This window comes from Mchenga conophoros, linkage group LG7, assembly GCF_057382185.1.
Source record: "Mchenga conophoros isolate Kocher_MC1m ecotype Shallow Benthic linkage group LG7, M_conophoros_male_GT1.1, whole genome shotgun sequence".
Classification (NCBI taxonomy): domain Eukaryota; kingdom Metazoa; phylum Chordata; class Actinopteri; order Cichliformes; family Cichlidae; genus Mchenga; species Mchenga conophoros.
The window spans coordinates 32,078,327-32,105,857 of NC_140532.1; the positions used below are offsets into that span (position 1 = coordinate 32,078,327).

General features: G+C 39.9%; 1 protein-coding gene across 1 annotated transcript; it reads right to left on the reverse strand.

Moving 5' to 3' along the window:
* Positions 1–2,536: 2,536 nt before the first annotated feature.
* LOC146570467 (kelch domain-containing protein 1) lies at positions 2,537–18,859 on the reverse strand. The gene is given in 19 exon segments (XM_085281186.1): positions 2,537–2,664; positions 3,030–3,134; positions 4,400–4,484; positions 4,655–4,755; positions 4,893–4,983; positions 5,136–5,184; positions 8,279–8,366; positions 8,463–8,548; positions 8,638–8,719; positions 11,864–11,949; positions 12,315–12,415; positions 13,316–13,367; positions 13,496–13,642; positions 13,927–14,015; positions 15,336–15,414; positions 16,269–16,311; positions 16,423–16,495; positions 18,223–18,346; positions 18,816–18,859. Coding segments are annotated over 18 exon segments (1,524 nt in total). The 5' UTR covers positions 18,285–18,346; positions 18,816–18,859; the 3' UTR covers positions 2,537–2,559.
* Between the last annotated feature and the right edge of the window lie 8,672 nt (positions 18,860–27,531).

Genomic DNA, 27,531 nt, shown 5'->3' on the forward strand with positions numbered 1-27,531 from the left:
AGAGGCAGCAATATAACATAGCTAACATTAACAGTGCAGTGAATCTTCCTTGTGCTGTGATATTCAGGACTGCAAACCGAGCAGCATCACTGACTTTCAGCTTGTTGTGTTTGTGGATATATGACTGACTTTAATTATCCACAAAATCATCACAATCTCTGTAAGATTAAGGTCGACTATATATATTTTTTTAAAGTAAAGGCTTTAAAACCAAGTTAATTCTGAAAGTACAGACATGACTAATGTCACATAACTTTCCCGACATGTGGCCAACAATAATGGTTTAATGTTCTTCATTAAAAAAATATTTGCGCATAAATAAGTGACATAATATTCAGTACTTACTTCTGAAAGTTTACACTTCCTCCGCTCCGCTTCCACCGTTTTTTTTCGGCAAAATTATCCACACCACCACCGCACTATGAAGTCTGGGATATGTTGGGCCATGAAGGCTACACCGACCCATCCTTAAAATTCAGGGAAATTATGGACGCATTTGAGGGCCGCATTTCGAGCAGCCTTTGAATTGGGAAAGCCTTCTCTTGTCGCTGTGACGTAATCGGCCTTAAAATGCGGCCTTTAAGGCTGCAAACCCCAAATCCGGTCATTGGTACTTCCTGGCTTGTGTAGTTACTAGGTAACAAAAGCTCAACACTGCTTTTGAGTTTGCAAGTGTTTTGGAATTTGTACGTGTTTTGGATTTTGCAAGTGTTTTGGAGTTTGCATGTGTTTTTTAGTTTGCAAGTGTTTTGGAGTTTGCATGTGTTTTGGAATTTGCATGTGTTTTGGAGTTTGCAAGTGTTTTGGAATTTGTACGTGTTTTGGAATTTGCATGTGTTTTGGAGTTTGCATGTGTTTTTTAGTTTGCAAGTGTTTTGGAGTTTGCATGTGTTTTGGAATTTGCATGTGTTTTGGAGTTTGCAAGTGTTTTGGAGTTTGTACGTGCTTTGTCTCTAGGGGCCACCGTAGCAAACAAATAAAACAAGAAAACAAGTGTGAGCTGCAGTTCCTCCAGTGTCCACCAGAGGAACCAAAAGTGAGTCAATCTCCATAGAGTTAAAATATTCAGCTTTACAGCAGAAATAAACATGTTTACAAAACAGTTCTGGCCTCTTAAGTTCTCCCTTTGTCTAAATAGAGTCACTGGAACTCAATAGCTCAAGTATTTCATGGCATTTGTGAATTTTGGATATCTAAGGAGCTTGGAAAGAAAAGCGTCTGGACTTCAACATTGTTAAGTTTGTGTGTACACAAACTTAACAATGTGGTGTATGCTGTACAGTGTAGCGAGGAATGTCCATACCTCTACATTGGAGAGACCAAACAGCCACTTCACAAGCGCATGGCACAACATAGAAGAGCCACCTCCACAGGACAAGACTCAGCAGTCCATCTGCATCTTAAGGATAAAGGACACTCTTTCGAAGATGCCAATGTTCACATTTTGGACAGAGAGGACAGATGGTTTGAAAGAGGAGTGAAAGAAGCCATCTATGTCCACTGTGAGCGACCATCTTTGAACAGAGGCAGTGGTTACGACACCAACTGTCTGCCATCTATAATCCAGTTTTGAGATCCCTTCCCAGACGCCTTAATGCCCACTCACATCCTGGGCCATCTGACCTCAGGAATTCGCATGATAAGGTGGGGCTAGGTTTCACAATGAGCTCACCCGAAACCCTAGCTAATTGGGACCCACACCCAGTTTCACACCTTGGCTCGTGATTAGGTAGAGGATCATCAGGGGTCCTTTTGTCCCTCTGTGGGGGGATACTCCCACTGGGTTTAAATCTGGGACTCTCCACCATTTGACCTTAGAACTGAAGAAGCTTCTCGGATGAGAGGTGAAACGTCTTCAAGCAACCGAAAGAAGTCCAGACGCTTTTCTTTCCAAGCTCCTTAGACTACGATGACCTGGATGACTGAGAACCTTCACAGATGCCTTTTGGAGATCTTTAGTCAGATTATCTGACAGAAAAAAAAATGGCTTTCTGTGAGGGACAGACCATCTGAGAATTTCATGCTCCAGAGTCAGTGCAATTCTACTTTTTCATCAGTCTGTCATTTAGCACTACTCAGCAGGTATCTGTGTGGGCAGTTATGGGTGTAGCTTGCTAAGAAAACTGTATTTTTCTAATAATGCAGCACTCGACCCTCTTGTCTAAGTATGATTACCTCTGGCTCCAAAGAAACAAAAACTAACCAAAACTTAAGAAAAAAAAATGAAAATGTCAGTGACCATAAATTTAGAGTCAAGGCTTCAAAATATCAGAAACATCATGGTTGCATCCATCCACACATCAGGCTAATAAACACTGGGACTAACCATCAGACGCTGCTGCAAGTGAGGCCATTTTTTTTTATTCTTATGGAAGGCTGTTTATGTTGCTGGGGGGGGGGTTGCCATTCAAAATGTTTAATTATTTTCTTAGACGTTTTGAGTTAGTAAGTTAAAAGTTTTAGATACCGAATACAAAATTGTAGATGATGACACAAATTTTCGACTTATGATCGTAAAAATTGTTTATTTCTCTCTTTCCATCAATCTATCCATCTATCTCACATTCCTTTGAACTGCTGCATGATGGAGAGGAGGTGTTCGCTGCGTTTCTGGATGTTGCTCTGCTCCTCCTTCAGTCTCTCCTGCTCCTGTAACACCTCCTCCTGAGGAGAGACACATCACACACATCAAATTTAACACTCCCACGTATCTCAAATAATGACTAACTGATGAACAGGACTGCATGTACAACAGTTTACCATGGATTTTTGTCTGCTAAGCTGTCATAAAGACACCTTAAACTGAAAATAACATCAGTGATTTCACATTCTGATCGTTTCCCAAAGCCAGCGCTGGAAACAGTGAAGCTGTGATGTGCAGCACAGTGTGGACGTAAACCAGGAAGTTAGAAAACTTATTTTATTTGTTTAATGACTGTCTTGTTTCCTGTTTACATGCATGAAATGCAAAAATATGTTAGTGAAGCAGAGTGTGCATGTGTGTTAGTGTGTTTGCTTGTTTTACTGACTCTGAGTCTGCAGAGCTCCCTCCTCTCTCGGTCATTCTCCTCAGCTCTCGCTCGAAGCCAAGCTTCATTCTGAGAGCGATGTCTGTCCAGCATCTCCTGCAGCTCCTGACACACACACACACACACACACACACACACACACACACACACACTTGTGTAAATAAAGTATATCCTGGGTCTAAACACCTGAAATATGAACATGGCAGACGAAAGCAGAATTGCACAATAAAATTGCTCTATTAAGTAAAATAAATCATAAAACAGATTAAAACATCTTACAAAAAATATTAGAAACAATATATCACTGATTAACATGTGATTAGGTTTAAATAACGAGATCATACGGGATTGCACTACATTTACTGACTTCCTCTCATGCATTGAATTATGTTAGTGATCAGATAAAAATGTAATGGATTCATGGTAGATTAGATTAATGGGTTAGAGTGTGTAAGAGGTTAATGGGTTAGATTAGGATTAAATGAACTTAATGTAACAAGAACCAGGATAAAGTTCCTGATTTGTTTTTAAATTCATTTCCAGTTTTTACTGTTAAACTTTGAAAGGTGTTTTAACTTTTGGGTCTGAGCAGCTTAAATTTAGTCCTCAAATACTGTTCCAGCATTTTGGGATCACAAGCAGAAACTTACAATACACCAATCACAGGTGGTCCACTCAGGGGGATTCACAGGACTAAAACAGGAGTCACTAGTGGTCCTGTGTTCACTTCCTGCCCTCTTGTTGCTTTAGAGCTTGATGCCAAACTGCACATACGATGACCTCGCCTTCTTGGGTCGTTTTCGTAACATTTCTGCACAAGCAGATCAAAGCAGCGGATCCATAATTTGGCTCGGCAGCAGCATGAGGTCACTCCATTCAAGGAGGATGAGAGGTGAAAGGTTCAGGTTTGAGGCCTGAAGCCTGTACATGTAAATCTAAAGAGAGAGGCAGGTCAGCAGAGTCACTGACCTCTTTTCCATCTCATTCTTTCCGGAGTTTACTCGATTTTATTGCCCTTCTTGTATTTATCCGTTTAAATAATCTGCTGTATATTTTAAACAGTATTGTTTTTCCTCTTTTTTGATTTTATAATCTGCACCCTTGTCTTGTGTATCCCAAGTTTCTGTAAATATTCTTTGTAAATAATAGTTAGTTACCAGTTTCAGCTTAGATTACATTCACATTGACCCCTTTATCTGGAGCTTTTACACATTAATAGCACCATCCTTATACCAGGAGTACAGAATAACTGTAAAGACTATATATCTACAAGGTTTCTGAAACTATACTCATGTAGCATGCAGCCTAAACCTGCCCCAGCCCCCGGGGACTTCACTGTTGACTTGGTGGATGTTAGAAGGCTGTTGAACCTGTTGTTGTTGTTGTCTATGTGCTTCATGAGCATCTTTCTCTCTTTGCAGAGCAGCTGCAGCTTTAGTCAGCTCTGACTTCTCTCTGAAAGAAAAAAAAACACATTCAGCCATTCAGGATGAGCACAGGAAATACGATGTTTAGAGGTGAGGCAGTTAAACCTTTAGCCTGATGAGCTCCTACAGTGGGTCACCTCATGCATGTTCTTGCCCTTTGAGTTGTAGTTAAATGTGTAAATGAAGATGTGCATGTACCGATCTAGTTTGTGGAACTCCTGGTCCAGCAGTGTGAATGCTGTTTGGATCATTGTCATTGCCTGATCACGCACTGCGCTGAAGTCTCTGTGGACAAACACCTGCAGCAGGAAATGCAATTTTATCTGCGTTGCATAGTAACCAGAGTTTCACCCTGGTCTTCCAACCCTCTGAATCTGCATGACTTTTTACCACCATTTGAAAAGAATGAATGAAGGCGAGTGTATTATGTTGACACCTGTGGATTCACCATCGTGTTCTTCTGCTGGACGGATGGAGCTGCCTCGCTCAGCTCGTAGCGGACGTTGGGAACTTTTGTGGGAGTGAAGCTGTTAACGGTCAAAACCAGAATGAAACCAGTGAGTTAAAACCGAGATATGAGACTCAAACAGAGCATGACAAGAGGCTCAAATGGCACACACACACACACGCACACACATTAAAGAGAGCCGGTGTGCACACACAGACAGCAGCTGCTGACCTGTGGCTGATACCCTGGAGACCAAACTCTGACAGAATCTCCTTCATCACTGTGGAGACAGAAGTTTTTTGTTTTTCAGTCTGACACAAAGTTCATCTGTGAGTTCTCATGGAGCAAGTGCAGTGCTGTAAATGATGTAAATGTAATGAGAGCTATTAAACTCACATAATGATAATAAAATAGATTCCCCTCAGTTTATGCGCGCTCTTCTTTGTTGTATGCTTAATTTTAATTGGCAGTTTCAATAATCATTAAGACTTCATGATTGAAAACTTGTATTTCAGTGTATTAAATGAAAAACTAAAATCTTCCATTTAAAAAAAATAATCCAGCCTTTTGCTGTGGCTCCAAACTGTGAGCAGTGCATCTTGTCTGTTTTAAATATCCTCGATATGTATCTCTAACTTGGAGTCCATCTGTGCTAATTTAAATGAGTAGCAAACAGTTCAGAAAAACCATGTCTGAAGCTCTGAGTGTTCTCAGAAACACAAGGATGTTAGTATTCGTAAAGTGGAGGAAGTTTGTAACCACTAGGACACTTTGTTAGGAACACCTGTCCAAACTCAGTAAATAAGGAGTTACTTGGTCAGCGAGATCAAGAAACAATTTTAGCAGCACTCCTTGACTGAAGCAAGGTTGAATTGTCTCCACTATGGAGAGGTAACCAGATGGCTTTTAAAGAACTCAGAGAGCACAAAGACTTTTTTTTTTTTTACATTTTATTATAACTACTCATTGTTAATTCCTGTGTTTAAAAAATGGCTTGAAAAGAATCTAAAGAAACAGCTACTGTGACTTTAGTCCCAAAAGCTGCATTTAATGTAGAAGACGACATACTGTGGTTGTGGGGGATGTGTGAAATTGAAAAACTTTTCTTTCTTTGTCTTTCTGGAATGAGTTTGATGTGACGTTTAAAAAAAAAAAAAGCAGTACTTTTGATTTTAAATTTATCAACTTAAAATTTAAAAGTACTGCAGTGCACAAGAAGGTGTGTAAAAACAGAATCCATTCCTGTTGTGCCTATTTAAATGACCATTGACCTCTCCTCTAGCACCATCCTGTGGACAGCTTTGCCACTGCAGCTCCTGTGCTCTTTAACAAGAGCCAAATATGTTTGCCTTTACAGTTTTTTCTGATGGCTTTAACCCTAACTGTGATTCCTATAGCACAATTCCTAAAAGTATTAATGCTTATAGCAAAACCACTCACTGAGTTTGCAAAACTAAAAGCACAAACACTGCTTTGCACTCAGTTTGCAATTTTGTAACACACACTTTGCAAAACTGTAGGCACAATTCACTGCACAACACTCTTTTTGCAGAACTTTAAACACTGCTTACACTCAATTACCAAATTTCCAACACACTCCTAGCAAAATTATACACATGTATGGCTATCATTAACACTATTTTGCCAACTGTCTGGCACACTTTCACATGTGAAAACAGTTTTAGATAATTAGTCCACTTTGCAATCAGCCTAAGTACTATAAACAGGCCACAGGTAAGCTGTCTATGTGGAGTACAATGGAAGGAGCAGTAAGAGTGAGAAGAGTGAGAATCAGAGGAGGGAGAGGGGGTGGACGTGGAGGTGAAGAAGTTGGAGGAAGAGGACGTGGAGGTGAAGAAGTTGGAGGAAGAGGACGTGGAGGTGAAGAAGTTGGAGGAAGAGGACGTGGAGGTGAAGAAGTTGGAGGAAGAGGACGTGGAGGTGAAGAAGCAAGAGGGTTAGAGGATGTTAGAGGAAGAGGACAAGGAGGAGCAAGAAGAGGACGAGGAGGGGAAAAATACTGAAAATTGTTACTTTACAGAATTGCTAGACGTCCAGATGTTGGGGGCAGAGGCAGAATGTTCGCTCCAGAGCAAGAGACCCATATAGTGAACATGGTGATTGCCAATAATGTAATAAGACTGCGCGAAATACAGCAGCGCATAATTGATAATGACACCATCTTTCAAAATATACACAGTGCAAGCATTTCTGCACTAAGTCGTGTACTTGCGCGCGCCACAGAATAAGAATGAAGCAAAGTTCCTTTCGACAGAAACACAGAACGTGTAAAGCAACTGCGATATGACTATGTGCAGGTAAGCTAGTGTCATTGGTTCTGAATTTGGAAGTGCATACTGTAGTGCTGTGCATGGGCCTGATGTGTTGCATTTGTTTTGTCTTGTCCAGAGAGTGATGGAACTAGAAGCAGATGCAATGGGACATGAGCTACTTTTTGTAGATGAGGCCGGTTTTAACCTCAGTAAAACCAGGAGACGTGGCAGGAACATTACTGGACACCGTGCCATCATCAATGTCCCAGGACAACGTGGTGGTAACATAACCATGTGTGCAGCTATGACCCGATATGTCATCATATGGGACAATGTTAGTTTCCATAGGGCTGCTTTGGTCCGCAACTGGTTTACAGACCATCCATCCTTCATGGCACTCAACCTCCCTCCATACTCTCCATTCTTGAATCCCATCGAGTTCTTCTTCTCTGCCTGGCGCTGGAAAGTGTACGACCGTCATCCTCATCAACAGGTAGCCCTTTTACAGGCAATAGAGGAGGCATGTGGAGATATTGACCAGGCATCATGTCAGACCTGGATATGGCATTCAAGGAGATATTTTCCCCGGTGCCTTGGACTGGAGGATATCGCATGCGATGTGGACGAAATTTTGTGGCCGGACCCAGAAAGACAACATGATGTAGGCTGATTGTCTTTTTTTTTTTTTTTCCTTTTTTTTTTTTTGTGAAATTCCTATTTTGTGTTCTGACTTTGTCTTGGTTTTGATGAGTGTGAATAAACACCAATACTTGAAGTTTGGATCCTTGTATGTTTACATGACTATGACAAAAGTGTGACCTCAAATTGAGATGTGTTTTGTATTCATACCATCAGTGTGCAGTTGGCGCATTGTGTGCTTGGTAGATGATGGCTTGTGTGTACTGTTTGATACGAAAACACCATTTTTACGAAGGTGTGAAGAGTTAATCTAGCTGTGTTCGCTTTTGCAAGAGAACTACAATGTTTTGATAATTGGGTGACAGGTTTTCTTATTTGTGTGTAGAGTTTTGCAAAAATAGCCAATAGTTACCAAAAATGTGCTTAAGCAATCAGAAAAAACTGTAATACACTATAACGTACCTGGTTGCCTCTCTGATGGGTTAATGAGCTTCATCACCTTTAGGTCATTGAAATTCTGCTCTTCGTTCTTCCCTCCAAACACATACAGCTGCCAATCAAGTAGGCACAAAAAGAACACTTTATTTCACATCACAGTAATAATAAAAAAAAAACCTCGATAATAATATATTTTATTTTTGCTGACATGGCTGTGAAGGATGAAGGCGGTGTGTCCATGCCGACGTGTTGGAGGAATCCCGACGTAGAGCGGGACCTTCCACTTCGTCTTCGCTGCAGACACACAGTGTGAAGTATTTACACACTTTAACTCTTCAGAATTACACGAGTCAGTTTTAACTTCTCTGCAGCATCCAACCCACCAATACTGAGCTTGTGGATTTCACTGGACGACGTCACTGTGCCATCCTCATTGGTGCTTTTGCCACCAAACAGGTAGATGTCCTACATGAGATTTTTCCAAAAGTAATAAACAACAAAAAATAAATACAAAAACAAAACATTGTATTCAGGAGTCAACGTGACTGTTATTTAAAGCTACAGTTATTTTGCTTTATAAATAATATATTTTGATAATTGTATATTTCTGTCTTAACAGCTTTTTTGTTTATTTTGTTTTGTCCATTTTTCTTGTGATTTAAAAAATAATATCCTACTTGTTTTTATACTGTTATTTTTATACAGCTTTAAGGATATAGCGGCTATAGAGGCTCGCATATAGCAAGTATCAGTTTTCAGTAGCTAAATAAAGCTACTTTATTTCAGTGTTTTTAAAAACACTGAGAAAAGATTCACTATAAATAACAATAAAGAAAAATAAAGACTTTGTGGCAACACCCTCTAGTGGTCAGAATAATTATGACAGGGGGAAAAAAGAAGGACGGTGAGCTCATGGAGGCATACAGTCAGGTCAGGGTGGATGGATGATAAAAAATATTTAACCATGGCTGATCCAGAACCTAAAGGGACTATTATATATTGCTGTGAGCATGAAAACGGAGGTCCTCTAATGTAATTATATGCACACATGCAAACTGAATAAAGTTAAAAATTTGTTGCATTTCTTGCTTCTATAATGGGCACAAATTCACTGCACTGTCTGTTGCTTTAGAAGGATGACTCCATCCTCATCTACCGTCACTATTTCTGCTCCTTGCAGCTTCACTGTTACACCTTCTCTATACCAGACTTGTTCTTAAAAATCAGTAGCAGTATACTTCTCCAGTCCTCAGGCATCCTCATTTTCCAAGGTTATATTAAGTATTCTGTTTAAAAGTCCACTGTCTTTTCTCCTGGACATCTCCATACCTCCACAGATATGTCAACTGGACCAAGTACCTTTCCACAGCTGCCCTCCCTTCCACTTGAGAGAGGTGGCAACTGTCCAGCTCTCTCATGTACAGTGGGGCAAAAAAGTATTTAGTCAGCCACCGATTGTGCAAGTTCCCCCACTTAAAATAATGACAGAGGTCAGTAATTTGCACCAGAGGTACACTTCAACTGTGAGAGACAGAATGTGAAAAAAAAATCCATGAATCCACATGGTAGGATTTGTAAAGAATTTATTCGTAAATCAGGGTGGAAAATAAGTATTTGGTCAATAACAAAAATACAACTCAATACTTTGTAACATAACCTTTGTTGGCAATAACAGAGGTCAAACGTTTACTATAGGTCTTTACCAGGTTTGCACACACAGTAGCTGGTATTTTGGCCCATTCCTCCATGCAGATCTTCTCGAGAGCAGTGATGTTTTGGGGCTGTCGCCGAGCAACACGGACTTTCAACTCCCGCCACAGATTTTCTATGGGGTTGAGGTCTGGAGACTGGCTAGGCCACTCCAGGACTTTCAAATGCTTCTTACGGAGCCACTCCTTTGTTGCCCGGGCGGTGTGTTTTGGATCATTGTCATGTTGGAAGACCCAGCCTCGTTTCATCTTCAAAGTTCTCACTGATGGAAGGAGGTTTTGGCTCAAAATCTCACGATACATGGCCCCATTCATTCTGTCCTTAACACGGATCAGTCGTCCTGTCCCCTTGGCAGAAAAACAGCCCCATAGCATGATGTTTCCACCCCCATGCTTCACAGTAGGTATGGTGTTCTTGGGATGCAACTCAGTATTCTTCGTCCTCCAAACACGACGAGTTGAGTTTATACCAAAAAGTTCTACTTTGGTTTCATCTGACCACATGACATTCTCCCAATCCTCTGCTGTATCATCCATGTGCTCTCTGGCAAACTTCAGACGGGCCTGGACATGCACTGGCTTCAGCAGCGGAACACGTCTGGCACTGCGGGATTTGATTCCCTGCCGTTGTAGTGTGTTACTGATGGTGACCTTTGTTACTTTGGTCCCAGCTCTCTGCAGGTCATTCACCAGGTCCCCCCGTGTGGTTCTGGGATCTTTGCTCACCGTTCTCATGATCATTTTGACCCCACGGGATGAGATCTTGCGTGGAGCCCCAGATCAAGGGAGATTATCAGTGGTCTTGTATGTCTTCCATTTTCTGATGATTGCTCCCACAGTTGATTTTTTCACACCAAGCTGCTTGCCTATTGTAGATTCACTCTTCCCAGTCTGGTGCAGGTCTACAATACTTTTCCTGGTGTCCTTCGAAAGCTCTTTGGTCTTGGCCATGGCGGAGTTTGGAGTCTGACTGTTTGAGGCTGTGGACAGGTGTCTTTTATACAGATGATGAGTTCAAACAGGTGCCATTCATACAGGTAACGAGTGGGGGACAGAAAAGCTTCTTACAGAAGACGTTACAGGTCTGTGAGAGCCAGAGATTTTCCTTGTTTGAGGTGACTAAATACTTATTTTCCACCCTAATTTACGAATAAATTCTTTACAAATCCTACCATGTGGATTCATGGATTTTTTTTCACATTCTGTCTCTCACAGTTGAAGTGTACCTCTGGTGCAAATTACTGACCTCTGTCATCATTTTAAGTGGGGGAACTTGCACAATCGGTGGCTGACTAAATACTTTTTTGCCCCACTGTATCCTACATTCATGAGATCCTGAAAGTACTCCTTCCATCTTCTCAACACAGTCTTTTTACTTGTTAGTTCATTTCCATCTCTGCCATTAATCACTCTGCCACGTTGCACATCCTTTCCAGCTTGACTTCTTAGTAGTCAATCACTAACAAGTCCCTTTCTACTTCCTTACTGTCCAGCCTCACAACTCCCTATAAGACCTTACCCTTTACTCTTCCCACCTCTCTAACACTATATTTTTTATGTGTTGTTTTTTTCTTTTAATATTAAGGCCCAAGCAGCCAGAGAAAGGAAGGCCTGGGTATTTCAGACTGTTGCCTAGATAAACTGCAGAAAAATGGATGGTTGGATGGATAAAAATATTAATATTATGGTAATATTAATTTTAGTACAGCTGGTTCTCCAAAGCATGGCATAGGTAGAAACAAATTAATTATAATCACACCAATTCAATAATAAGTAAAATATATAATAGTGTTTTTTTTCTTTCCAGCACCTCTGCTACTGCTACTAGTACATTCATATAGTTCATTTCAGTGTGTGTGTGTGTGTGTGTGTGTGTGTGTGTGTGTGTGTGTGTGTGTACTTTATCATGGTGTGCAGTCAGTGTTTGTCCGCTGCAGGCTGCAGGTGATTCTCCTTTCACCTCCATTTTCTGCCACTGCAGGTTCTCTTAAAACCCAAAGGACATAAAGGTCAAAGGTCAGATGAAGTCATAAGAGTTATGTGTTTGACTTAATTTGTATATTTGCTGTATATATAAGCATGAATGATCTTTTCTAGATACACCTGTGATTTCTGATGCAGTTCAACATACACTGTTTAAATCTCTGACATTTGTGTAAATAGAAACTTTTTGTTTGATCGTGTGCAAGAAATAAAGTTGCATAAATAAATCTATCTGGTCATTTTAAAGCGAGTAATTCAAAGCTGCACTAATATTTAGTCGATCTCTATGATCATCTCCATCTCCCACCAAGTGTAATTATTATGTGCTATGTAAAACTAACTGGAAAATGCCTCAGCTTGGCTCTTACCTGTATTGAGAACATAGAGGTCTTTACAGAACTCTCCTCCTGCTCCATAACCTCCAAACATGAACACCTGATCTCCAACCAGAGCACAACTCTGACCCCATCTACACACAGAAAAAGGACATCTGTCAGATTCTTTGGGTTTCATAGATTAGTATGCTGCCAAAATAGAATTGTCATTGTTTTTATAAAAATCTGATAGTCGTGGTCCTGGACCTTGAAGTTTTGGGGCCTAAAGTATTATTTAGATTCGACATTTTTATTATCATGTTCCTGCTCCTGAGTGTGGTAACGGTTTATCTCAGTGTTCAGTTAGTCACTTCCTGTTTTATTTTGGTAAATCCATCTCTTTTGTGCTCTGCTTTTAACATAAAAAGTATTTGCCCCCTTCTTGATTTCTTTTTTTTTCATATTTGTCACACTTACATGTTCAGCCAACAAATTTTTCATATTGTACAAAGATAGCTGAGATTTTAAATGATGATTTCATCTATTAAAGGATGAAAGCTATGCAAACCTATCTGTATTTAGTCAGGTTATCTTTTTATAATATTAAAATTAGTTTCACAATCTGAAACATCTAAGTGTGAGAAATATGCAAAAAAAACTTAAACTTAAAAACTGGGAAATGCTTTTTCATAACACTGCATTGCTTCTCTCTCGTTATCCTTGTTCAGTTCCACCTGTTTCTTGTCACCCAGCTGTTTCCTCTGCCCACGGTACCCCTCGCTGTGTTCCTGTGTTTGTAAATCTTTCAGCTGAGCCCTGTACATGTAGCTTTCCTCTCACATTTCTCTGAGGTGTTTGGATTTTGTTATTTTGCCTCAGCTTTAAATTTACGTGTTGGCTTTTTATTAGCTAAATAAACAGCTTGCTTTTTGTTTCTGAATGCTGTCTTTGTGTCTCCAAATCATGACATCTGATGCTAAATTCCTTCACTGAGTCATGATTGTGAAGCTTGAACTACAGTTTTTGGTGACAGTGTGTCAGAGAAGAAGTCTCACAGGGCAGGAGGCAGAGATCCACTCGTTTTGACCGGTGTCCAGGTGAGAGACACTGAAACAGAGCAGAAAGGACATCAGAATCTAAACTGTAAAAACATAAATAGGGTGATTTGTTTTTATTAAGAAGAAGAAGAAGGAGGAAGCTGAAAGCTGCATAAGTTTTTTGTTTTTTTTTGTAACCTGTGTTGAACACCATGAGGTCATCAGTTGGATTCCCCTCCACAGCACCTCCTTACACGTAGATGTTTTCGCCACCAGCAGCAGAGCAGTGTCTTAGAGCTCTGAGGGCCACACCCCCAACCGCTAAGCACTCCCAGGTCAGAGTCACTGTCAGGACATGGAAACCTAATGAAGTATGGGCGTCACTATGGGGGGCCCATTCTGCGTGCGACTTCTGTACCTGAGAAGCCCATTTAGGTATATACACACTCTATGACATCATACAAAGCCAAGAGTAGAAAAAAAAAGTGTCTGACTTTTTGGCTCAGTCATTACTTGTGCAGACCCTAACCTCACTATTTGAAACTTTGGTCATGTTTTATATGACCCACACACAACACAAATCAAACTAAACTAGTTCATTGTTTCTTCTAGCTGCTGTACATCCTCACCTATATCAAAGCTGTAGACTCCTGGGAGACACTCAGTGGCTTCAGGACTGGACGCTCCTCCAAACAGATACAGCCTTCCTTTCACAACACTGAGAAGGAAACAAAACATGGTGTTTACAGTAAAAATGCATCAGTGTGTTGCAGCATTGCAAGAGCTACAACTGTAATTATGACTATTTTGCTCAACATTTGTAACCTTGAATATTCAACAGAACTATTTATTATAACATAGCCTAATGTGAGTGTCCTGGCCCAAGACAGATCACATTAGTCTGTCTGTCTTGGGCTTTTATAATGGTGGGAGAAGCTCAGTGAGAAGAAAACATGCACACGGATAGGGGAACATTACAGTCATTGTGCTATCACTGAACTTAAAAAACTGTCTTTTTACAGGAGAGTTCCTTGAGCTTTGAATATAATTCAAGAGAAACACAAATGAATAAATTACGATGGAGGCTTCATCATAAGATGGAGTTTGTTTTTGACAATAAAGCTTGTCTTGGAAAACCAGTTGCTGGTTCCAGTTGCCACCATGACATGTCTATGTGTGCAGATAGAGCACCAAAGGGCTTGGAGGCAGATTTACATAATACATGGAAAGCGATGGAGACCGAAGCTAACAATCAACAACTAACTCAAGTAACCAAACGTGAACCAGGTGAGAGATCCTGTGCAACCATTAATGAGCCTTCTTCAAGTCCAGCCGGAGAAACCTTATCAGGAACTCCACCTCCTCTAGATCTTATTGACCAATCAATAGGGAAGCACAGACAACATATGCACAAGGAGGATAACGAGGGAACAGGCCACAGGTGGGAACACAGCTGACACTAATCTGACTGACAAGACAACGAAAGCAAAATTGAGCATAATACACATGAAACATAAGACTATTAAAATAAACAAGAAGTAGAAAGAATGAGATCGAGACTAAGATACATGGGCTTGACAGAGCGACTGGGGAGAAAACAGACATGGGTACATGACTGGGAAGGCTGAGAAACACAGGGATGAGACTAGGGAAGACTGAGCTCAAGAAACACCAATATAGGGCTAGAACATAACAAATAAAAACTGGGTCGAAGACCCAAAACCATGACACCTTTTTTTCTAACTATAGCACACAGCAGGAGAAAAGGCATCTCACCACTAGAAACTCTTTGGTTTTGGGTGGTGTTCAGAGCAAGTGTGCAGGAGAAGGACACACAAAGTCCACTTGATTGCTTTGAATTCTGAAGATAGTCACCTCATTTATTGTTATCTATCTCGATTCAATGGAGAATATGCTAAATGTGAAAAGAATTTATGTAACGTTATTAAAAAAATGTCTATTTCTTTCTGACACTGACTGATTTCAAAATGTTTTAAACTATCAATAATTAGAGTTCAGAGTCAGTGCTGTATTTTACCACAGAGTGTGCCCTTCTCTGGCCGAGGGAACGTCGCCGCTCTGAGGAATCTCCTCCCAGGTCACATCTTCAGGAGTCACTACAAACAACACCAAAACATCAAATGCAAAGGCCAAAATAACTGATCTGATAATGTCATTTAAAACCAGTTAGTAAGTTAAGAGGTCATAAAAACGTGCTGTGACCTGTGAGGGTGCTTTCAGTTACTGTGGTCATGTTTCTTTGGAACGAGCTGCCTGCTGACGACCCGAGGTCAGTTACATCTGTGCATACATTCAAAAATAGACTTGAAGCCTTTTAGTTCTCACAAATCTACACTCGGTGTCTGTGTGTGGCTGTGCGTGTGTGTATGTTAACTTGTGTTTTACTTCTTTGTAACGTTTTATTTTGCTGTTTCGTTGTAAAGCTAAACCACTTTGTATGTTTTTAATCTTCTGTTTTAAACACATTAGAAATAAATTTGCTTTTGCCAAAAAGTATTTAGAAAAAACCCTGCGAGGCTTTTATTTTGGTATTCATGATATTTTATATAGCGTAAATAAAACTGACCTTGCCACTGTAAATGGACATACTGATAATTTTAATCAGATGCGATAATTATTCCAAACCACTGGAAAAATATAATAACTTTCTTTCTTTTTATTTATTTATTGTAGCTTTTTTTACTCCCAGTTTTCTAAAGCTTATGGTGCTTTTTAGGTTGTTTTCCTGTTTTTAATCATCATGGTACAATTTAAAGAAGAAGATTTTTTTTTGTCGTGGCTTTTTAATTGAACTGGGCTGTGTGTGAACTTAAAATTGAGTTCAGTAAATGGGTTTTAAATTCAGCGTTATTAACATCCTAAAACTTTGCTCAATACCACTTGCAGAAGTCCAAACCTCCAAAAATGCATGCGAGAAAAAGCACATCAGGACTACAGCTGCATGTTGTACCTGTTAGCATGTAGAAGTCACTGAAGTAAACAACACTGCCCTCCTGAATCAACCAGAAAAGACTGATTAGCAGAAGCACAGACCACCCAGGCTCCATGCTTCACTCATGTTTCACTGTGACTGAATAAAAAAGAAAAGTAAACAGTGGTCTCACCTCTTGACTGATGCTGCAGGCACCTCCGAAAAGAAAGGCAACGTCTCCAGCCACGGCTAAAGCATGGCCGTGTCTGTGGATTTAAAGAAACACAGAAATAGAAGCGGGTCAGACATCATCTTCACTGAGCTTAGTATTATGTGTGCAGCAGTTCTTCACCAGGTTGTTTTTTACCAATATGATGAACTTTAGGCCGCCTTTGAACCTTAGTCTTTAATGTCATCTTACCCATTGTCTCTGTCTCTCTCCTAGTTACCTTTTTGGACCCTTTCCTGGAAACATTTCTGTTTGGAGACTCACCTGCCCGTGGACTGTAGACACTCCCAGCAATGCCGATTAACCTGTAAGGGAAAGACCTCAGCAAACTTGCCTGCCCGCTGTTCATTCCCAGAGTGTCTGAATTTCCCCCTGTTGAGCTGATGCTCCTCTTAGCCCCAAAACCACCTCTGAGATATGTAAGGCAAAGGTCCAGACTCAGAATACTCACAGTCATATTCCTTCTCCTTTGGAACTACAGTTAATGCAACTCATTTCCAGCAGAGCTCGTCTGCACATTGTTGTTATAAAGTCTCTCTCTCTCAGTCCCACTGGCAGTCATCAATAACCATTGCCAACTGTAATAAGCTACAAAAAACTGCCAATAGCTGTTTGAGTCTGCTCACTGAGTCCATTTTGAGCACAATTATTACAAGAATGAATTATGATGAGGTGGATGAAAATGTTGGCACAGCATTAAGTTGGGCATTCCTAAACTTCAAGACTTTTACTTATTACAAGCTCATTTTGAAATGTAAAAAATCTTCTATAGCCCACCAAAGTCTTTATTCACATTAGCATAAGAAGACATATTTTCTGCTTCATGTTGTCATTGATTCCTTTTGATCTTCTGATGTTTGGTTTGAGGCAGATTCTTTATCAACAGCTTTACTTTGGCCAATAGTGCTGCATTTTAGCTCTTACACTAATGAGCTATAGTAAAGAGATCAGGAGCCAAAATAAGCCAGAAATCAAGAATAATGTAAAATTTGTGGTAATGTTTCATTTTTAAATCTTTTAAGTTTGTGTTATGTAATATTTCTGTTTTTATGGTGATAAAAATTAAATTACAAATTGAAAAAATGACCTCTTGCGGCCCACGCCATCTAAAATCACTGGACTGGACTTATGGTATATAAACTGATGTAGCCATGAGTGACATCATCCACTGATATCCACTGAAGTACCCTAATGCCTAAATTATACTTTCAACATCCATGAGTTGACATAAATTTTGTCATCAGACGGTGACAAGCCTGTTTTGTGGTTTCCCCCACAGAGAATGTGAATTTCAATGCACCAATTAGGCATGTTCTCGAATTCCAACAGGAATGACTCGGTTGTTGGGTCTCCATCTGTCCATGTCGAGAAACCTCAGGACAACCAAGCTGACCAAGGAACCTGGAACACTTCAACAAGCCAATAAAGTCACTAAACTATTTAAAAGACATGCAGCAATGGAACTGGGGGCTTCCCATAAACTTCTATCCAACCAAACTTACTTTTGCTACCAGAGGAGTTGCAGGTTTAAGGTTTTAACGTGATTAAACTCAGTTTATTTCATTACTTTAATGGTCTACTGACCTGATCGTATCGTGTAAAACAATCTTCACTATAACAATGTCACAATATACTACTCCTACAATATATTATCATATGTTAGCATTTATACACTAATCTTTCAAGAGTGATTGTTACCTGTTTATTTGTGGTATATACTGCATCAGAGCACCACCTTTATATTATTTAGGTTGGCGCACTCACCTAGGACTTGGGGCTTTTCCTTTTATCTCCTTCTCCAACCAGTGACCGCTGGCCAATGCCATCTTCACACCTACGGTGTCTCCGTCTCTGTCTCACACACAGTTTTGCTTTATTGGGGTAACAGCTGTAACAAGCACATAGTTTGTTTTTCAATCATGAAAATATGTAATTTTTCTAACTGAAAGTTACTGAATCTGTAAGAACAAGTAACAGCTGCTAATAAAGGCACAGGTACCAATGTGTTGTTAAAGAGCATCACACCAATTTTTGCTCATAAGCCCTAAAAAGTGAAATAACGCAGCCGAAGTTTTTACTCGTTTTCGAAAACATATTATGAGGATTGTCATTGTTAATACAGTCTGATATTTCATACTCATATTCTCTATACAAAATTCTTCCAGGTGTGCACATAATATATCCTTACTCAAAACAAATTGTGGTTCTTGCAAAATTCAATTCTTAATGGTGACCAAACCTTAAATTTTCATGCAGTTTCCCCTGCAGGTGGTGCCACAGATGCAAGGTAATCTCAAAACGTGCCTTTTTGTAGCTCCAGTTACGAACACCAACAGCAGCAGCGGAATAAAACCCACCTGTGGAGGTGTTTGTATCTGCCAGGAAATCGGCTTCTTCCCTGTTATTTCGTTGTTTTATTGATGCTGGATTAAGCCCACAGATGAGTCATCTCAGCTCCACAGTCTGACAGCTGCTCTTTGAGTCTCAGCTTACAGGTAAGCTACACTTCCCTCTGCAGGTAGACCGTTACCCAGCAACACCTCCAAACACAGAGCCGAGCCAAGCAGGTCAGCATTTAACAGGATGAGAGTGAGAGCAAAGTGCAGAAAAAAGTGAGGAAAACACTCTTTAATATACACGTAACACGAAATCCACTCATGTTCTACACTTTGCTTTAATATTCTTTCTTATAACAGCTTCTGTACAGTAGGTGGCGCTCACTTATTGTATTTGAGTTTACTATCTACGTTTTTCTGTCTGGTTTTCCACTTTTTTCCATAACTGCAGTGTATGAGACACAGTAGTGCAACAAAAACTCATGACTTTATGTTTTTAAAACTCTTTAAAGTTACTTTTATGAATGTTGACTATATTTTTCTAAATGAATATAACATGAAATGGATTGAACTTAAAATTAAGTCCATGTGACTTATATTCAATGCATAGTTAAGTAATGCACAGTTAAAATAAACCAGTTGGTGCAACCTGACCATCTTTAGCTGAAGTCTTACTTTTTCTGAGACAGGTTTGTTTACATTAAACATGAAACACAGCAGCAGTGTGCCAACTTTATCTTTGATTTGTTTCCAGGTGCTTCAAATTTCAGCCCCTTAAAAGCTGCACTAACTTCTAACCGAGCACAGTATTAAATTGTAAATGTGTTTTTATAAAGACCTTCAGCTGTTAACTGTATCTAACGTGCAGACATGCAATTAGAAGTGAGGAGAGACAGGGGGCGACAAACTCACAAAGAAGTAAAGATGACAGGAGGTGGAGAAGGGCTGAAAGTGAGAAATCCACCGACATTTTTAGCCTTTGTTACCTTTCTGTTATCTATTACTGATAATAAAAATGCAGGCTTGAATGTTTAGTGTTTATTTGCTGTATATGCTCAAATGTGTGTTCAGGCTAAAGGAAAAATTAATGCAATAGCCTGTCATTGGCACTCACGGGGTAATAACTGATCACATTTATTGCTTCACTGCAGAGAAAAGATAAACTACTTTATCCATACTTACTACAGAGTAAGGGCCTGTCAGTCCTGTTGTTTGGTGTGTTAACGTGGCTTATGTTGTTTGAATTATGTACTTCACTAAATTTGGTCCAAAATCTGCTTGTTATTTAAAACAGACTGCCTGAATTTCCACTCAGGCTGAATTTGGGCCATTGAAGGTTTTATAACTTCTAACCAAAAAACACAACTCTGGGCTCCATGGAACAGGAAGTTCACAGCAAAACGACCTGCACCACATCACTTATGAGCATGTCAGAGACAGACTCTGTGACGGACCAGCACACCAGATCAGCTGGGAGTCACCAAAGAACAGCAGAACTGGCAGGTCAGCCACTGGTGCCCTGTTTTCTTAACAGGTTCACACTGAACACATGTGGCAGATGTGAGAGAGTCTGGAGTGGGGTCTGTCGCTTTGATTTTCAGCACAGCAGATGAAATGGACTCTCACTGGTCTCTGTTTCTGAACCAACTAATACCCATGAAGTTCAACCAACTCTGATCAGTTAATCATTTAATTCTTGATTGCAAAAGTGTTCTTGCATTGGCTGGCAATGAGGAATTCCACATGGATGTGGTTTCCGTTTAAAGGTCTAAATGAAAGATTAAAGGCTTCTGTAAATACAGCATGTCCTTTAAATTGCCCAAAGCCAAAGATTTGGGCTTCTGGTGACTTGAAAACAGATCAAATGGTACATACATGTGTTTTTGCCAGAGAGACGCTGAGTCACCTGCATTTATCTCCGGAGTGTATAAATATGTGTTCTTTCAAATGTATCCATGGAAATATGATTTGCTTTTAACTGGTGGAAGCTCCAAGATGCCTGGTTTCTCCTCAGTGCACCAGCTGCTGCAGGTAAACACAGGGCCAGAGAGAAAATCTTTGATTTCATTTCTCCAGACACTGCCTCACATCTGTTTTCTTTTTTGGAGCATGATCACAGCTCATCTCTGCCTCTGAGGCTCTTCATGTCCGTGTACATCATTCTTATGATCTTTTTGGCCTCACTGGGTAGATTAAGGCACTAAAAAAGTGTAATCACGGCTATCCTTTATGTGTGGAGGCAGAATAATGCTTCTAAAATAAGATGGTGATCACTTTAAATGTTTCAATCTGCGTCTGCTTCTCTCCTGATTGATGATGCGAGTCGGCCGGTCACGTTTCCCACCGTCACCACTCTTTTTTTGTCATGTTTTATTCATACAGACAGTAACACACACACATACATAACGACCACAGCCACAGACACGTGAGTCTCTCGTTTTTTCACCTCCGTCTGCCACTGTCAAAACCAACCGGGGTCCAGCCTCGTTTTCAAAATAATACACACACGTTCCCCCAATTTCTCAGTACTGGTCTTAAGGCTGATGAAAATCTACTGATTTGAATAAATTATGTATTTAAATCTTTAATTAATTAAATGTTGCGAATAAAAACTGATTCTTTGATTTTTCTTTTTTTTTTCTATTCCGCCTCTTCACTTTTAGCAGCACTTTTATTGTGAAAGGATTATATCCGGTCTTGTGTTATTGTTCTGCCTTATATAAGACCTTATTGTCCCAACTTGACTTGAAAACGTGCTTATCCATGGGGGTCCTGGCCAAGCAGACGCTCTCACAGTCCTTTTTCAGTCCCTTTCTTCATGGCTTAAATCAAATAGATGGTCCGGTTTCTGTTCTGGCCCCGTCAGGCTCAGGGAGGCTCTAAGACACAAATATCTCCAATGGACCGAACCGTACTCAACTGATCATCAGTCAAGTTTAGTTTATCAGACAGGAAATAGAGTTCGGCTTTCAAAGTAAAAGAAATTACCGATTAGTTTCTGTTAGTGAAATGTGGAAATAAACATTTGTATTTCTTTGGGTCTTTTTAGCTTAAAAACAATAATTAATTCTCTTGTAGTTCTTTTTTAAATTTTTGAGGATTTTATCCAGGCATGCTAGATGCTCTAAGGCTGTTAATGTTCATTTTCTCTTTGTAGTAGCTAACTCTGTCCTGTGTTTTAGATATTAGCTAGGAAAACACAATTGCTTATTGCTTTTCTGTACTGTTCATGAGTATGTCCATTTTAATATTTCAATTGCGGCTTATTTTATTGTGATGTATTATAAATCTAGGTTTGTTTGTTTGTTTTTCAGATACTTTTGTATTATTGCTCTAATAATACACTTCAGTTTAGTTTGTGTATAATTGTTTAGAAATTTATGCCCCTTGCCTTTTTAATTCTAGCAGTCTCTAGGGGTAATTACTTTGTCATAGAAGTTGACTGACTGCAAACCCAGGCCTGGTATTTAACTGTGACTGGCTGTGGATGACTTATGAGTTGATATGCTCCAAGAATAAACGTTACCAAAAGACATAGTGCCTCAGTAACCCTTCTTTGATGCTGAGTCTGCATCCACTCGACTGAAGAGCATTTTTTTTTTCTTCTTTGATATGAGAGTAACAGCATAGTTGTAACTATAGTTAGTAGAGCAGGACGATATGACCAAAAATATTTATCACGATATACATTTGAAAATTTGCGATAACGATATAACTGACGATATAATTGACACTAGACAAAATACTTTACAACTCCACAACTTTATTAGTGCAAAAAAAAAAAACATTAATGTATTTTCACTTAAACAAGCAACTGTTTTTTTTATCTGCATTAAAGTTATATAAAAATGTAACAGTGCAAAATCCTTGCTGACACTTTAACCAAAAGACATTTCCAGTGGAAACTGGCCGAAAGATCCTCAGCATAACCATGTATAATATCCACAAAACTTGAAGAGGTTATACACACACAATACTGTAATATTATGTTGAAGCACAGTACATATCACTCCGCGAGGCTCCTGCCTACGGTAGCCATAATGCTCCAACATTCCATCAAGCGGTGCGGCTTCGTAGCTTAGCAAAGTCGTACTGAAACATTTGACAGATTTTCGAGCGCCGTGTACGACATAAAATCGTTTCGAGGTCAGTAAACAAAACCAGAATTCATACATAAGGCACACGGGATTATAAGGGGCACTGTCGATTTTCAGAACAATCAAAGGATTGATTTTAAGTGTGCCGTATTTTCCAAAAAACACGGTAATAACGACGGCCCGCTAGCATGCTCTACCAAAAATAACGATCTGCTTTCGCCCTTCTCATTCTCCGTCACCGCAACCATGCTTTTTCGGCCATGTGCATATGAAAACAAAGGCACTGCGCATGCGCGTTTTACCGATATTCTATTGCAATATTTCATTTTCTTATCATTGCCTAACATTATACCGGTATTACCATGAACGGTATGATATGGCCCAGCCCTAATAGTTAGTACAGTAATCCATTATGTTACTGTATTACTGAAAAGGTAATGGTAGGAAAACTGAGCCATACTGTTGAAATGTAATCTGTTAACTTTCCCTTTGCTTGTGAAGAAAAATATCTGAATCGTTTAGCAGAGGTGGGTCGAGTATCCAAAAATTGTACTCAAGTAAGAGTAGCATTACTTTAAAATATTATTACTCAAGTAACAGTGAAAAGTAGTGTTCAAAAAAGTTACTCAAGTAAGAGTAAAAAAGTACTTGGAGAAAAGACTACTCAGTGAGTAACTGTTTGAAATGTCCGATTTATTTTTTAAATAAATGCTATCAGACAAACAAAAATAAATAAATATACAAATTTTAGTATTTTCAAAAGGAATATATGTAAAAAGATCAACAAAATAAGGCACAACAATTCTAATTTCCAGATTTCAGTTTTTCACAACATAAGGCTTTTTTCACCAATGCCTACAGTAAATAATATAAACAGTGCAAACAATTTCCAGTGACAAGATATGCTGTAAACTTTACATTCACTTTTGCTCCAAATGGCACAGCAGCCTCAGAGAAACCATTAGAACGAGGCATCTTCAACATATGTCCATACAAGGCAGCTCAGTTTACCATAAATTGTGTGGGTGTGCATCTATTACTGCATATTTAGCAAAAACGGGCCATTTCTTCACTCAGTGAAGTGATGGTTAAGCTTCAGCAGCAGTTTGCTCTCAAGGTTCTTTCTGTGAAGCTGTAACTGTTCAGCAGTGAACAGGAGTCCTGCATGACTAAGAAGTCCTTCACAAGCTCCAGATGCAGGAAGAGCTGTACTGATTTTGATCGAAAGCTTCTTGATGTGAGGAAAGCCATGCAATAGATCCACACCTCCAGTGAATGGGCATGAAAGGTACCTCTCCAGCTCCCCTACTTCTGGCTTTCCTGACCCCATGGACCCATCATCTTAGCCAGTTAGGCTGCTGTTTGTGCTGGACTCATCCATCTCTGTGTCTAGGTGATGTCTGATGAAGTTGAGACCTGTGGAAAGATGTATGGTTTTCAAAAGAATTAGGTCTGGTCATTATAGTAATGTATACACTGCCAAGCTGCAGATGTTTGGCAAGAACATTTGATCACACTGGAGATGTTTTTTACTAACTCCTGTTGAAAAACAAAATCTTGTCATTCATATCCCACACAAAGAGTTTGCAATGAATTCCAGATTAAGTTTAAAATAAGAACCAATAGATCCTCCTTGCACTGTTTGGCTGTTACTCTGGGGAAAGACAGTGATGGAAGCCGTGACCATTGCTGGACTGGCCATCGGCCCACCGGGTAATTTTTCGTTTTTATGGGCCGATGATTTTTTTTTTTTGTAAGAGTATAAACAATGAGAGGTGGTGGATTGGCCAGATGCTGGTCATGTGTAAAAAATAACTCAATTGTTTGGTGGTGGCTATGGCGGAGCTTCCACAGAAGCCAGCAGGTAGATGAGGGAAAGGTGAGGCCGGAGGAGGAGAGACCCGAGGCGGCTGCAGGTGAAATGAACTTCAGGTAAGAAGTTATGACCTGCAGTCTATCTGGGTCAGATATAAACCAAGTTCAGGTGTAGTTTATTTTCGTTGTGCTGACTTTTTACAGTCAGTTACAATAACTCTTACTAGCTAGCATGACAGAGTTTCTATACAGCTGGTGGGTGCTATGATGTTACTGATAGTGAACTTTATTTTATTCATAAGGTTAGTAGAGTTTCCAACCATCCTGTACAAACAGAATCGTCCCGCATTCAGAAAAAATATTACGCGTTTCGTATTGAGCTGAAAACAAACAGAGTTTGTCCTGTACTTCAGCTACAATGGAAAAAGACACAAAGCTGGAGTTATTCTGTCTTTACGCTGCCAGCTGCCTCTTCTCCTCTCATTCTCTCCCCCTCCCTCTCCTGTTGCTACTTCAATCATGAAACTGATCAATGATCAGCTGATCGGCTTTTCTCTCTTGTTTATCACCCACTTTGTGCCAGAAAGATGTTGCGCTTGATCAGCTGTTGTTAGCATTTATTTAATATTAATTTCGAGTATCAGCTGATGTTTGCTGGAGCCAGGGCTGTAAAAGCTGCTGGTCATGATGTCGGTTTGGTTATCTGGTGAGAGGGAAACATGAAGATGAAACCAGGAGATGTTCTTACTGAATCATCAGAGCTGAACAGGTGATGGAGAAACAGGTTTACCTTTTAGGTGACATGAATGAGTTGAAGGGAAGCTATGAACTGTTTCTGAGAGACAAATAACACCAGGATCCTTTTTTAGTATCTAACAGCTGGTAACTGTACAGGGGCGGGTCTAGCAAAGTTTTCCCAGGGGGGCCAGGTAGGGCATTATCAGGGAAAGGGGGGCACAAAGAAATACTTTTCTTTCTTATTCTCATTTAAAAAGTTTTTATCTGACGTAAAATGTATAGAAATCATACATATACCAACAAGACAGTGTACATCACTGTCACAACAGCATCTGTTTTCATTCAAAGGCTTTATGGCTTTTCCTATAGCCTAATACCTGGTGGGCCGGTCTCTAGTCAAAATGCCCGGACCGATTTTTTGTCCCAGTCCAGCCCTGGCCATGACTGGAGCTGCGATGTAGCCTCTAATCTCTCCATGGCCCTCCTGAGAAGATAAACACCTCAGTCTGCGTGGCTGCAAAATTATGAAAAACACCCCTTCCAACCACAGGGTAGGGAGTTGGATGAAGCTAGCCTCCAAAAGCTGGGCATACACTGTGCAATTTTTTTGGCCCATTTTGAGCCGATTTTTCAGTCGCGCAACCGTTTTTTGGGGATCGGCCCGAGTTTCGCCTTAATCGTGTCTCATGCATCATGTAGTATACATGGGGTAACGAAAAGCGATTAACACCTCACGACCAGCTCCAAATCATCAATCGTATGGTCGCAAGAAAATCAAACCTGTTTGAAATCCTGTCGCCCCTCAACGCAGCCTCTCACACTGCGCACGCACAAGCAGAAATGAAAGTGAAAAGGCGGAGCAGCATGGCAGTGGACATGAGATGGAGGCACAACTTGTAGAACTGTGGCAAGCTCATCCGAGTACGGAAGCGTAGAGCTGCCACCCAGGCAAAAGAAAAATAGAGCTATATCACGTTATAACGTGAAAAGTTTATTGTTCTAACAATATATTTTTCATGTTAGTGCAATATACCTTTCATGTTTGAACAATATCACGTTATTGATATTGTTCAAACATATATTGTTCAAACGTACAATATTATATTGTACGTTCGTACAATATAATATTTATATTGTACGAACGTGATAATTATGTATATTGTAATAATGTTGTTAGAACAATATACTTTTCACGTTATAACGTGATATAGCTCTATTTTTCTTTTGCCTGGGTGGCAGCTCTACGCATCCGTACTACGCTTCCGTATTCCATGAAAAGAGTTGGATGGACATTGCTGCTCAATTGCAGCTGCCTGGTCAATGTGTTTCATTAGTAATTTAGCAAAGTTGATGGTGGTGGTGTGTGTCTGTGTGAGTGAAAGACAGAGAGGGAGAGCGAGAGACAGATTTTGTATGATAAGCTTCATGTTATGGACGCACAGTTTGAGCACTCAAGTCGCATCAGAGCATCAGGCCGTATAGTGCGAGACCCTGCATCGTGACCTTTGAACTTCTAACCCCTGAGATTCAATTGTACAGTTTGAGCAGGAGCTGAATAACGCGACTGAAAAAAAAATCGCATGCCATGTTTTCATGTGTTTCTTTCCGTGTGTCCGCTACTTTGAAACGCTTGGCCCGCTCTGCCTTCCACAGTTTCAAACTGGTCATGTGACTGCATGGCCACATCTGATTGGTAAAAGAGTTACTGGAAACTCCACTGGCGGATGTTATCTAATGTGTTAAACGAATTCTTTTTTAAAAAGTAACGAGTTGAATTTTGCAAATGTAGTGGAGTAAAAGTATTGTTTCTCCTTCACAAATTTACTCAAGTAAAAGTAAAAAGTATTGTGCAAAAAAGGTACTTTAAAAGTAACTTTTTTTCAAAAACTTACTCAAGTAAATGTAACTCAGTAAATGTAACTCGTTACTACCCACCTCTGCCGTTTAGGCTCCAAAATGCGAACTTTATGACATTACAGTGAGGGCTCAATCTTTTATATACAGTCTATGGAATGACGTGACTATGTTCGGCTTTTATTGTGAAAAGAGCACCAGCCGGAAGTCCTCTGGGTGTTGAGTGTCAGTGA